Source organism: Pecten maximus, chromosome 8 (genome assembly GCF_902652985.1).
Source record: "Pecten maximus chromosome 8, xPecMax1.1, whole genome shotgun sequence".
Taxonomy (NCBI): domain Eukaryota; kingdom Metazoa; phylum Mollusca; class Bivalvia; order Pectinida; family Pectinidae; genus Pecten; species Pecten maximus.
In genome coordinates, this window is record NC_047022.1 from 17288806 (window position 1) to 17302012 (window position 13207).

Sequence of the window (13207 nt, forward strand, 5' to 3'; positions counted from 1 at the left end):
TTTTATCAAAAGAAGAGAACAGCAAAACAAGGGAGGAGAAGAACCTATAAAACATGATGAAGGTATATGTTTTTGTTATATAATATAGTATATACATGTATATATATATATGATATATATTTCTATGAACTCTCCAATACGTTAACAAATGTATCATATATAATTAATTATTCTATTTCTGCTGCCCTTTGTGTACATTACTTACATCCATTAGTATGTTGTGATGTATAATACAATTAAATACAAGCGGGAGTATTGTATAGAAATATTGTTTCGCTGGAGGCAAGATTTATAGTTGGTTGGCAGTATGTTTTCGATGCAATCTTAATGAAATTTTCTTCTATGCATATATGCTATAACAAGATAATGTTGAAATATTTGCTCATACCAGTCATACATTGACATGACTTGATGTTTTGTCTTCCCGAGAAAGACGTGAGGGGACATAATTAAACATACTTGTACATTATAAATAACATTGTAATCAATTCTCTACTGCTGTCGTAAGTTTTTTTTCAACTCCTCTCAACAGGTGTATCAATTGCTGTATTTACGAAAACATTTTATCTATTTATTTATTTATTTATTTATTTATTTAAGATGGTCATTTGCAAACAGAAATTGATCGAAGTAGTAAGGTTTTATTATGCAGATTTATAGGTACTTTGATTTAAGAGTTACATATGTGGATTGTTTTCGATATTTTTAATAGAAGACGACAGACATAAAATGGTGCGGCACTTAAAGTCTACTAAGTAACTACATTGTACCTGCGTCTTAACAATGACTTTTCATTTAAAGTTTCAGAATGTTTTACATGTATTGATGCATGAAGTCTAGACATTTTGTTCTCTGTTCTTGAGCCTTTGTCAACGTTAACCGAATAAAATAATACCTGAAATATGACATTGTTGTTTAGGTCTATTGTTTTATCGCTATGAGTAATGTTATGAATTGATGTTAGGTTTCCCTGTAAGAATGACATAGTTATGTGATTGCAATAATGAGAGAGAAAAAACAGTCATTAATAATTTACAGTGTTTACCTGACATGAGTCATATGTGTAATTACTACAACAAATATTACCGTATAAACTTGTCCAAACGCCTGTACACATTCAGCCATCTACATCAACATAAACACATCGGATGTTCATAATAATTACATGCATTTGTATATAATATATGAAAATAAAATATACGATAGAGAAACAACATGACCAAAAAGGTGTTTCCGCAAGGGTCAGTTGAGCCTTACATCATTATCCTACTCTTACCAACTATATTTGACTTAGTTGAGAATTATCAAATTATGGTTTGGAAAATGGATTTTCAAAGAAAAACGATTATCACCACTTGATTGATTGTTGTAATTTCCTAGCCTATAGAGTATCGATATAAAAAAAATCCGCCTCTATTTCAATTTTTAGTATTTAATTATGAAGATGTAAATTGAGTAAACAAAAGGATCCATCCGGGACACCAACTTATACAAAATTTCGAGATTTCGAAATACTACAAAAAAAGTTTTACACAAAAAAAATCAAAATTTTTTAAAATACATGTTTTGAATTTGACTATAGCAACAGCATTTATAAATGTGTATCATTTGATTTATATCATCAGACAATTTATTTCTTTTTGTCGCCCTAGAGTTAATGATTCGTCAGCATAACAGTGATTTCAAAGCTGGCTAAAATATCACCACATGTATATTCAGACGCTTGATTTGAAATACATGTACGCAAAATTTCACATTATGTTAATGGCGACGATAATAAAAATATTGCTAATCCTCTGGACATTACATTGAAAGCAGAACAGAAAACGACTAAACAATATCTCGTCGACAGGACGGATTGTGTTGCCAACTGGATTTCGAAAATCGTTACCGTACACGTTATAATTATATTCCCTTTCAAACTAATTTTTTTCACGACGCTGTTGCCTTCACTGTCAAGTGCGATGAAGGAAAAACCAAACGGACAGCACACGTTTGTTAAATTATAAATTCGTTGATGTTTCTTGGTGAGCCGGAGTGGGCGAAGCCATGTTGTTTACCATTGCTATCGACCATCGGAATACGTCGGGAACGTTATGTAAGTATTTATGCTTCCGAATAATGAAATCACACCGACGATTTCATAGGCGGCGCGTTGATTGGCTGAGCTCAAAGGTCATGCTGAGATGACCTCCTACGGGTCATCGTTAGCTCTTGCAGTGTATCGTAGAGTATCGTAGAGGAGTGGAAATTACAAGTCTAATTTTAATCAGATTCTCCTTAAATGGCCACAACAATTGAATGATGTATATACAAATATTTCTTTATTCCTTTCCGAAACCTGATTTCTTTAATCTATTACTGGTGATATAACTTATCGGCAACAACAACGGGATAGAGTTGTTGGATAAGTCTTGTCTATTTACAAATCCTGGCAAACCAAGTGATCTATATCTGTTTGCGCATGCGTTGTTAGTAACAGAAATAACAGACCAGGGTGCATGCTTTCTCCACAACCCTGCAGACAATGTAGAGTTACCATGAAAAAATTCCTGAAACTTTTTCTGCATTACGCCATCATCATACCCCGGATATCCAACAAAATCAAATATTTTCTGCATGGTTTGTTCCGGTGATGTTGCTAAATGTTCATGAAAAACCGTTAATATCCTCCCGGGATGAGCTTTTTTAATTAGAGCTGAATCTGCTAAATCGTCTTTCAGTCTCTGGCAAAGAGATCTGGATGTGTTGAGTTTTCCGCTATGAAAAGGCCATTTAGCACGTAGATATGCATACATTATCGCTCTTGGGTCTCGCAAAATATGAATGATTTTCAGATTTGGGAGCTGTTGCAACAGACGTGAAGCCAGGCTTAGGCTGAGTCGTGGGGTGTTCACGACCTTGGAAACCGAATGAGAACACTGACTTAAAAGCCTACCACGACAGTCTACATTTTGAGTGTTTCCGCAATGTTCTTCCAAATTTTCCTGCCAACTGGACTGGTCTCCAATAAGTTTTCGTAGCTGCCACATCCGTAAGTGTCCCCTATAACGGGTGTTGTCACACTGGTATACAGCCTTCACAACGCCAAGTGCTTCCACGTCAGCAACGTTAGTCGCGCTGAAAACAAAATATGCAATATAGAACAATTCCAAGATCATTTTATAAATGATTAAGTAAGCTTAAGAAAGGTTTTTAAATACCACCAATCTCTACCAGGGGCTATTACACAGTATTATATATCGATGGGGACAGAGGATCCATGGGCTCTCTTGGAAACAATGAACTGTCAAAAGGGAAGAGGAAAGTTTCAGGATATATTTCTAAAATGATTTAAAAAAACTTAAGTCATATTAGAGTGGTCAAGATGCCCTCTCTAGATCATAATCATACCTTACATGGGTAATAACCGTACATACATGGGTTATACTATATGGATTATAAGACTCGATCATATGTGGTCATGTAGGATAGGGATATTCCACCCGAGGGGTCACAAAATGTGGTAAAACCCGAGGCTCCACCGAGGGTTTTACCACATTCTGTGACCCAGAGGGTGAAATATCCCTATCCTACATGAACCACATATGATTGAGTATTTTTCTCTCATTCCCCAACCTAAAATATGCAAAAATAGGCACTATCTGTCGATAGCTTTCTCAGATAGACGCCATTTTTTCTCAATCCAAACTTTTTTTCTACTGCATATAATAAAAAAAAAGAACAGCGCCAATCGATTTACCATACCCCATATATGCAAACGACGTTTGCTGTTCTAAAAACGAAGGAAACCATTCATTTCCACAGTCTAACGTTGTTTCAGCAGCCCTGTCATTGCAAGCGACGCCAAATCACTTGATGTCGGCCAAGCTAGTGTGTCCTTTCGCGTGAAAATATAGTTCCATGTTTTATTAATAAAAAACAATAAAAGAACGTGTTTTTTTTTTTTACATAATTTATATCATAAATAAAAAAAATTATTATCTGATTACATAACATGGAGCAGACGATGTGTTTACAAATCTATAGATAGATCTACTTTCGGTTCGGCGACCTACTTTTGTATCATTGCGCGCGCGTGGCTATCCTACACCGGAAGCGAGGTAATACACACACAGCAAGCATGGGTGTATTTACCTGGACAGACCAGTATGATACCGGTAGGGATGAGAGAAAATCTCCTTATAGACATGGGTTATACTACATGGAAAATCTCCTTATAGACATGGGTTTTCTCTCATCCCTACCGGTATCATACTGGTCTGTCCAGGTAAATACACCCATGAACTCCTTTAAAGGGGAATTCCTTCGTTTAAATAAAGTCTAGGTCGTCAAAATGGAACTTAATGGAAAATATGTCTTTTTCCTAAGTTGTAAAAGTTATAATCTTTACATTAATACAGCAGTTTTGCTCGCAAGGTAAACCGAAGTTCTTCATAAATAGTCCTAAAAATTCTTAATTCGCCCCGAAGTATCACTAATTACCCCAAAGACAGAGGGTATTTGTGTACAATTCGTCATTTTTCTCTACATTTCGGTATCAATTGCATTACTAGTAGGCACAAACACTCATATAATCCTTGTTCGGACATAGATTTCATCAATAGAAATTCTGCATGTTTTTGCCGTCCGAACGGAAGAATGGCCCTTTAATAGACGAAACAATAGGACCTATGTTATTACACTGTTGGTACATGGTAACTGACACAAGGTCGTGGCGCTGTGATGAAGCTCCAGTAAAATCTATCTTAAACAAAGGAGATTTATAGATTAGTGGCTTAGTTTGACATATGTATTTTCTCACAAAATATGACAAAGGCAATAACAGAATGATGACGTGTGAGCGCTCTGATAAAACATTCAATCAATCAAGTGCAATTATGGATGAACGAAACAATTGCTGGTGATCGTGTTAAAGGTAAAATGAGCGAAGAGTTCCGAAAGGCCAACTTTCTTTGCTCAATCAATGACACCTTCATTGTGACTCAACCATAAGCAACTGTTCTTAGTATCATTTCTCTCCGCTAGGCTGCGCTCATGAATACGATTTGTATTTCCGAAGCGAAGCCTAGCGTAGAGAAGAAAACTACGGCAAGTAAGCCAGTCTATTATAAACGCAGTATTGGTTAGTACAGAGTCTATGTACACCATTCGTGTATAACAATATCGTTCTAAAGAGTCCCTGTGTAAGTTGTCTGTAACGAAGTTAAAATTTAAACAACAGTTATTTTATAGCTTAGTTGATAACCTAAAAGTGTTCAACATTGTAATTTGTTATTTCATTTCATTTTTAAAAGGTTCTATTGAATCAAAAAGATTTAACAAGAATATGTTAACATGCATCATCCTTAGGATATATACATTTCAAACAACAATAGGATTATCAACTAATCATGTTCGCACTGGATTAAAACATTAAAAACGTATTGATGGCAACTACAAAAATACACATTAATATATGTATTGTATATATTTACATTAACTGTATATCTATAAGCCCTAATGCTTAACAGATTCTTTTTTCAGACTTTATTGATCAGTCAATTTCAATTTGTTTATTAACCTTGAGCTTTACAGCTCATCAGTACAAAGATGTATAACAATTCATACATTGTTCAGTTTGCGGGCACTGCATGATAGCAGTGTAGAACAGACAATTCAAAATTAGGTGATATACATTAAATCATACGTTTCCGTAGTTGTGTAGCATCATATATATATTTACTTTAGTTGTACATATCAATTGGGTCAACTTGAATACAGATGGTTATTTCCAGTAGTACTTTTTAATACATCTTGATCTTAGGGTTAGAAATAATTAGCAAATTAACAGAAAGTGATAGTCGTCTTCTAAGACACACACACGTGCGTCACAAGAGGTCAAACATAAACAGCAAATTTTATATATGGCGGAACGCAGCAAATCTCATACACTACCAAGTCTTCGTCGTTTGTCAAGTGTTTTCTATATTTTAAACCGGACAATGTGAAAATTACATTTGTTTCTATATCTATAAACATATATACACATACATATATGTATATTCAGGATGCCAGGTCAACATCATATGCTTCATATAAGAAGAAAATATCATCATAGAGTTAAATAAACTACTACCCGTACCAGCATTTTGATTACGTTATAGTCGGAACTAATGACTAATTTTCAGTATCAGTTAAATTAGGATTTATACAAACTTGCTGGGCAGTATATCAATCTAATTTTGGAAAAGTATAGTAAATCAATGCCTTTTACCAGTATCTTTTAATTGCATGTATTTCTTATTTGTATATGTTATATGTGATGCATTGCCTGACACGGTAATAAAAGATTGATTGATTGATTGATTGATTGATTGATTGATTGATTGATTGATTGATTGATTGATTGATTGATTGATTGATTGATTGGTCGATTGATTGGTCGATCGATTGGTCGATCGATCCATTCATTCATTCATTCATTCATTCATTATATCAATCATTCATTGAAACGCCTTTTCTATACTTCTAACGAAATTTGATCATATTTGAAGCATAAAGAGTTCTTCAATGTTATTTTGAATATGTATAAAATGGAATTAGACTGGTTTTCTATCTACTCGGACGTCTAAGCGATGTTTTGATTGTCCGGAGCTCAAATGGTTAGTGTTCGAGATTTGTTTTGCTGAAACGTCTTTTACCTTCAGTATTGAAAAAAATCTAATTGAGACAACTTACTTGCATCGCATATCCATCATACTACAGACTAGCCCCGGCCTGAAATACTGGTATTTGGCTATTTTGTGTAGAGGCTGGTGCACGTAAAAATGTCCAGAGCGCATGCCCAGAACTTCAGCAGGAAATACGGTACCTCCCATGACGTAGCCGATTAAAAGGACATCATTCATCGTTTTGTTGAAAGACAGAAGGTGAATTTGATTTGTTCTCCTGAAATCAGTACATATAACAGTATGTACATATATACAGTATATTCAAAATGTGTCACAAAATACCACTTCGTCACAAGATAAGAATGCCCTTCGTCCCTTCAGCTGAAGTATGGATTCATGTTCCTTGGTCGCAATATGTACAGACTGATCTCTCTTAATTTTATGATAATCATGTTTCAGATCTATAAATGTAAAATGTTAAACTCAAAGAACAAGTTTTAAATAGGTACATAAGATGAAAAACAACTTCAGCGTGAATCTTTCATTGGAATAACAATATTATATATTCATCCAGAAAAAAGATGACTGCTTCGTTTAACTTAATTTTAAAATGATTTACATTGAAATCATATTATGGATTTTTGTACGCGCCTTGAAACTGGTGTTAACACAAAGTGCTGTCATAGTAGTTTACCCAGGTACGAATAATTTATTTAATATAAAAAAACTAGTGTCGTTATTCAATTAAACAAAGGACTTTTTTAATTTAGAATATGTATTCATCATTCCATCATGGGATAACAATATTTCCAGCATCAGTACCAGTATACTTAAAAGTGTACTTGCTTGGTCGCACTCAAAGGTTGATGATAATTTAAATATATTACCGCAATGATGACGACTTTGTGTACTTACAGAACTTGCCATAGATACCAATACATTGAAAATGCGATAAGCGCAGTCATAATTTAGCGGAATTATTTACGCGCGAAAGGCGCTAAAATAAAGTAGTAAGCTAACAATACACTACTATTTAGCTTAATTAATTATTAATTATTTAATCAATTGTTTAATAAAAATATATATATATATATATATATTGCATGAATCAAATCAATGATCCACAGAAACTAAGACTTCTCGACAATGGGCGTGTCACAAAATATACTCCATTAATTTTGTATTTTTATTTTTATTTTTTTTTTTTGTATTTTGATGTTTTTAACAAAAGTGTATAAGGTATGTTTATTATATTTGTCTCAAACTACAGTGTTGATAATGTATTGTTAAAATTGCAACCGCCGCAGAAACACGATAGTATCACCATTGTATGGTCATAAAACTTTGGAAATTTATCCCACAAGTGATAATTTATTGATGAATATATTCATTTTACCGTGAGTGTGTACGTGTATTATTAATGATGGCTCTGTACATGTCCAATATTATAACGACATCAGTAATGAACTATAAAACGATATAAAGAGCTCTTCATACACCACACTCGCACACGTCACGGGAACTGGCAGGATAAGAAGAATTGAACCCCTCAATGATGTCAGTAATATATAGTATCATGTTACTAAACGTTAAGTCTCAGCTGTTACACAGGGATCTCAGACTTCGTTACAGTCTACAGGTATTTGGACCTTCCCTAGTAGTGTGTATGTCATTTTTACCGAATTTTGATTTAGCCCTTCTAGGTTTTATTCGTTATTACCCGGACGACGGCATGTCCAAAGAGTTCCTTAGCTATTTGGGCTACACTTGGAATAGACTATACCACAGGGCCACGTCACTATGGTATCGTTTTGTAAACACTTAATATGTCTACCCTACGACTCACAGGTTATGAGTCGTAGGGTAGACATATTAAGTGTTTACAAAACGATACGACAGTGACGTGGCCCTGTGGCTATACCAAGTGCTTTTATCGAAATCTGTATATTTTATGACGAAGCATAGACGTTCGCTCTTACGATAAATAAGAACAAAACTTATGAATATTTAAACGTCGACATAGGCTATGCTGTATAAAGATAAAGGTCTGACATTTGATATTCAAAGAGCATACATATTTTTTTAAAGTGTCTCATAAGCCGAATACGGCTGGACATCGTGTACATTTTTAACAAGCTTTTATCGTTACACTCAATGTACATTTATAATATGATGTGTGACACTCAAATAAAATATTGTATATTGTAATGATGCTTTAATCCCTTGGTCGACTGTTCCTACTAGCTTTCTTCGTTGTGTCTCGGACGACGGCATATCCAAATAGTTCCTTAGTTATATGGGCTAAACCAGGTTGAGTCCATTCTATCAATTTTCTATCATTGTCTTGTGTTTTAAGAGATGGAATCCACCAACTACAAACTGCTTCACAAATGACTTGTAAAGAGTAAGAATATGTTTTATTTTAATGCAACTGACAAGAAATTATAAAAAAAAAAAAATCTTGTATACATTTGTACATCTATATTTAAAAGAATACGCAGATAGCTCGCTTCGCCAGAAAGTCTGCTTTGCCGATTCATTAGTACAAGAAGCGAATTTTGTCGTATTTGGGGTATATGAAGTAGATTACGGTAATGGCGAGTTGTACACTCACAGATATTTACATTTTGGTATCTAATTTGATAAGTCAGTTGTGTGCCCATTCATATACTACCTCTGTGGGTTTTTTTTAGAATTCGACAAGTTCGGATATCGGCTTGATCGTACAGAGTTCAAAGTCAGTTACAAATGCCAATGTCACTAATCTACCCAATCGCAACATCTCGGGGAAATTTCCGGCAACACTCGGAAATCTAAATCTAGTTAGATTTCCGAGTGTTGCCGGAAATTTCCCCGAGATGTTGCGATTGTAATCTACCGATTGTATTTACCGGACAAATCCTGATGAAACACGGACCGCGAGTTACCCGTATAGGTTAGTGTTTCTCGGGAAGTTGAGAACCCAGCCAGTCTGTGCTGCCGTGCTTGTGTGCTTGGGCAAGACACTTTACCCCCAATTGCTCTGGATGGCATGCGTCGTGCCTCATGCATGTTGTTCAGTGAGGTAGTCACCAACTACTACAAGGAGTACAGACTACAGAGTGACCCTGGCTGTTTAATGGTCGATAAACCCAGCAAGCAAAAAACAAACAAACAAACTGATGAAGCCTCGCTGGTAGCATTGGATATCAGCCTTATTGGTCCCAGGTCAATATTACTAAAAAACAGAATTTACACTAAAACTTCAGAGATTTGTTTGAAATATCTCATAAAACACTTCAATGCCATATGATACAAATAACAATCTGAAGAGGGAAAAAACCCCAAAAAAAACAAAAATAATAGTATACAGCTTCTCCCTTTTCTCATTCAACATGTCTCCTACAAGTAGCATTGCTGAAATAACCTTATCGTGTAGTGTGAGCCAGGTCCTTTCTCCGGTATATTCCAGAAAAGTCGATATATGAATTGTCCCCACAAATTCAATTTCCTTCCAATTAAAGTCGCGACGGATTAGTACGTAGGAGATTTTTCATGTTACATAGTACATGAGGCTGAATATAGATTCTGTATGTTTATTTGTTGTCATTTTCTGTTTACACAAGAAGGATCACAGGGATTTGACACGAATTGCCAAGTTATACGGGTCACAGGGTCTTGACACGAGAGTTTGGAATTCGTGCCCGGTCAAAGACAGATTGCAAGTTTCAAAGATACTTAAGCATTCCAATATACTTATATATTTAATCAATTAAACGAAGACAATAGCTTGTATAATTTAGCACGTCTGTGAATTCTCTAGTGTTTGTGTAAATAGTGTGCGCCGGTCATTTGAATATCTGAAAATGAAATACAGCTCTGAACCGAGACCGGAAATTGATTTAACAGATGAAGCACGATACATATTAGTATCGGTATGCCGTCTTTTGTCATACTCTGGCTCGGGTACTCCAATAACCATTTCCTTTATTCTACCGGCCGACAAATACATTAATTTATTGATGAGTAGTATAAAGTACTGAACAGTAGCTCAGCTATGTACAATGTAAATATAATATTCTGAGTAATCGATATCAAATGAATTACTGTACCAGTAGTATGTAGTCGGTAGTGTATCCTACCTTTGCTCACATTTAAAGGAAAGAAAATAATGTCTCAATACTTTGAAATGAAGAAATTTTGTTAAATCAGAAAGATACATTCGAAAGAGGCAGAGATTTGGGAAAAAGATAAGTATATATTTTAGAAATAATCTCATTGAGTGCCCAAGCGGCTTCATCACAATGATAACGGACCGTGATCTCTCGGACAAGTTCGAGTTTCAGGGGTTTGGTGACAAGGTCAAGGTCACTGTTACTGTTTTTAGCGGTTACTGGTTTATTTAAACAATGCTTTTTTGTTCACATCTGTTTTCTGAAAACTATGTTTTAGACAAAGACTTCGGAATGAAAATAATCCATCTGTCATTTTAGTTGCTGAATATTTAAATATCAGTCACTGATCAAACTTGCATTGTATGTGTCACCGCTATAGAACAATATATTAACGATTTGCACAAGCTGATTAAAAAAAATATATACATACCCGTCATAGCCGATGTACGTCTTTTCCATTGTTGTCTTAATCCGGATGACGAACATAATTAAGAAAATTAACACTGCGACGAACATTAAATATTTCAATCGAATCGTTTGAAGACTAAGAATTCTCATGATTGTTCTTCTAACAAAAAAGGCCGTTTCAGGCATCTGAGTGTCGACTGTACGTGAACGACACGTCGAGGCGATATGGAGTCAATAACAGCTAAGCCGCAGAATACCAGTTGTGAAATCAAGCATATCTGCCTGTGCTTATGCTCACCAATGTATTATTTATCTGTTTCCAATAACAGCATGATTGCAGATGTTAATTTGAAACCTCCGTAGACAATGGGCAAAAACAGATGATACGGTCGTTAAAAGCCTTGTCACTTTATCGAAAAATAAAAAATAAAATAAAAAAATAAAAAACGTCCAAAACAATAAAATCCAAATAATTTAACACATACACACCCTCCCCACCCCACACGTTTAAGTGATTAAGTAATTAACTTGTTTTAATGCTCTTAATAAGGACAATTGTTGTTGATAGGATAATTTTAGTCTAGCAAGATTTTTTTTTTTTTTTTTTTTTTGTATAATTCAAGCGGAATCGAAAATATATATACGCTGTAGACAGTTATCTGCTACTTAGCCAATGTCTGGTATTGTCAGTTAAATAAAAACAAAAACTCTTAAAACAAAAACAACAACAAAACGAAAACAATTTTAGTACATATTCTGGTATTTGGTATGACATTTGTCTGTAATTCCTAGATACCATGAAGTTCAATCATTACTATTCAAATGAAGGCTAAACGAAACAATTCTATCTAAAAAAAATTGTTAGTATTATATTTACAACAGCACATTTAAGTTTCTGTGCTCGGGTGGACGCATCATCAGATACCCCCGGTTGAATTACACTACGCAACATTTATCATTGGTGATGTAGCGCAGTATAGTGCAATCAACCGTGGGTATCCGACGATTGGGTGGGCGGTAGTAAGTCCATTTCAGTCGATGAAGCCGAAGACGCTTACCCTCTCATAACACCTGGTCTTATTCTCCTTGTACTTATCCATGGGTCTCAACTTAAATCTTCATTTGTTGTTCAAACTTTGCCGTCGCGTTATTGATTTTGACTGTAAGAATTACACTTTCTGTATTATGTCAGTGTTCTCTGTTTTTGTATATACCTATAAGCCTAATTTTTTTTTATCTTTGTTAGAGAAGTCATTTGTGTGTTGTTTATATATCAATTTATTTCAATTGGTCGTTTGTATATGATTTATGACAAAGCATGTGTTAAAATGCACCGATCTTGTCAGCTGACCAAAAGAATCAGGGAAGCTTGTTCAAAAGCGAATCAATATTGTTTTCTGATTATTTTGCGTTTGAGCCATTTCATGTGACGTTTCATTGACATTATTTGGTCAACAGGCAAATCGAAGGGAGATAACCCGTAGAGATACAGCTAAAGTTTTCTTCGGCACTTTAACAAAACAATGTAATTTACTTTAACATGGATTTTTGCCGCAGATCTCTTTCCAAAAGCTGTGATGTGTTGCATGGATTTTGCTCCATGCTTTCCTATCAATTTTAGTTTTGATTTTCTTCTTCTTCAATTTGCTTTTGTAACCCATCCATCTTGAATATTGTCGAGATGCCTACACCAATTGTTAACGTCTTATACCATGCAAGGCTCTTCTACAGTCTAACGTGATTATCTTGGAGACTTGTGTGGGTTGTTTGATTTGGTTGTCCCTAGATTTATCTTGGAGACTAGTATTAGTTCTTTGATGCGGTTGTGCCTAGATTTTTGGAGTTCTCGAAATCCGCCCCAGTATGTGGTAAAGGTCGAGTTCTTCCATCATGTTTCCAAATAAGTCACCGTTATTTTTTCTGACGACAATGGCATTGTTCAGCAAATGCATATGTTACTATCCGTTCTCAGGCTCCCGTCTTTTCAAGATA

General features: G+C 34.9%; 1 protein-coding gene across 1 annotated transcript; it reads right to left on the minus strand.

The window, feature by feature from the left end:
• Positions 1-553: 553 nt before the first annotated feature.
• LOC117332687 (carbohydrate sulfotransferase 1-like) lies at positions 554-11419 on the minus strand. Its single transcript, XM_033891686.1, has 3 exons — positions 11238-11419; positions 6721-6930; positions 554-3120 (listed from the first exon to the last, which is right to left on the minus strand). Exons 1-3 carry the CDS (start codon positions 11399-11401, stop codon positions 2325-2327), a joined length of 1170 nt encoding a protein of 389 aa, XP_033747577.1. The 5' UTR covers positions 11402-11419; the 3' UTR covers positions 554-2324.
• Positions 11420-13207: the final 1788 nt, after the last annotated feature.

Excerpts from the sequence above, each read along its gene's own strand:
- LOC117332687 (XM_033891686.1), bottom strand. The coding sequence starts at position 11,401 with ATGCCTGAAACGGCCTTTTTTGTTAGAAGAACAATCATGAGAATTCTT. Across the intron at positions 6,931-11,237 it reads ACGTACATCGGCTATGACGG|GAGAACAAATCAAATTCACC; the intron begins GTATGTATATAT and ends TACTGATTTCAG. Across the intron at positions 3,121-6,720 it reads ATGATGGATATGCGATGCAA|CGCGACTAACGTTGCTGACG; the intron begins GTAAGTTGTCTC and ends TTTTGTTTTCAG.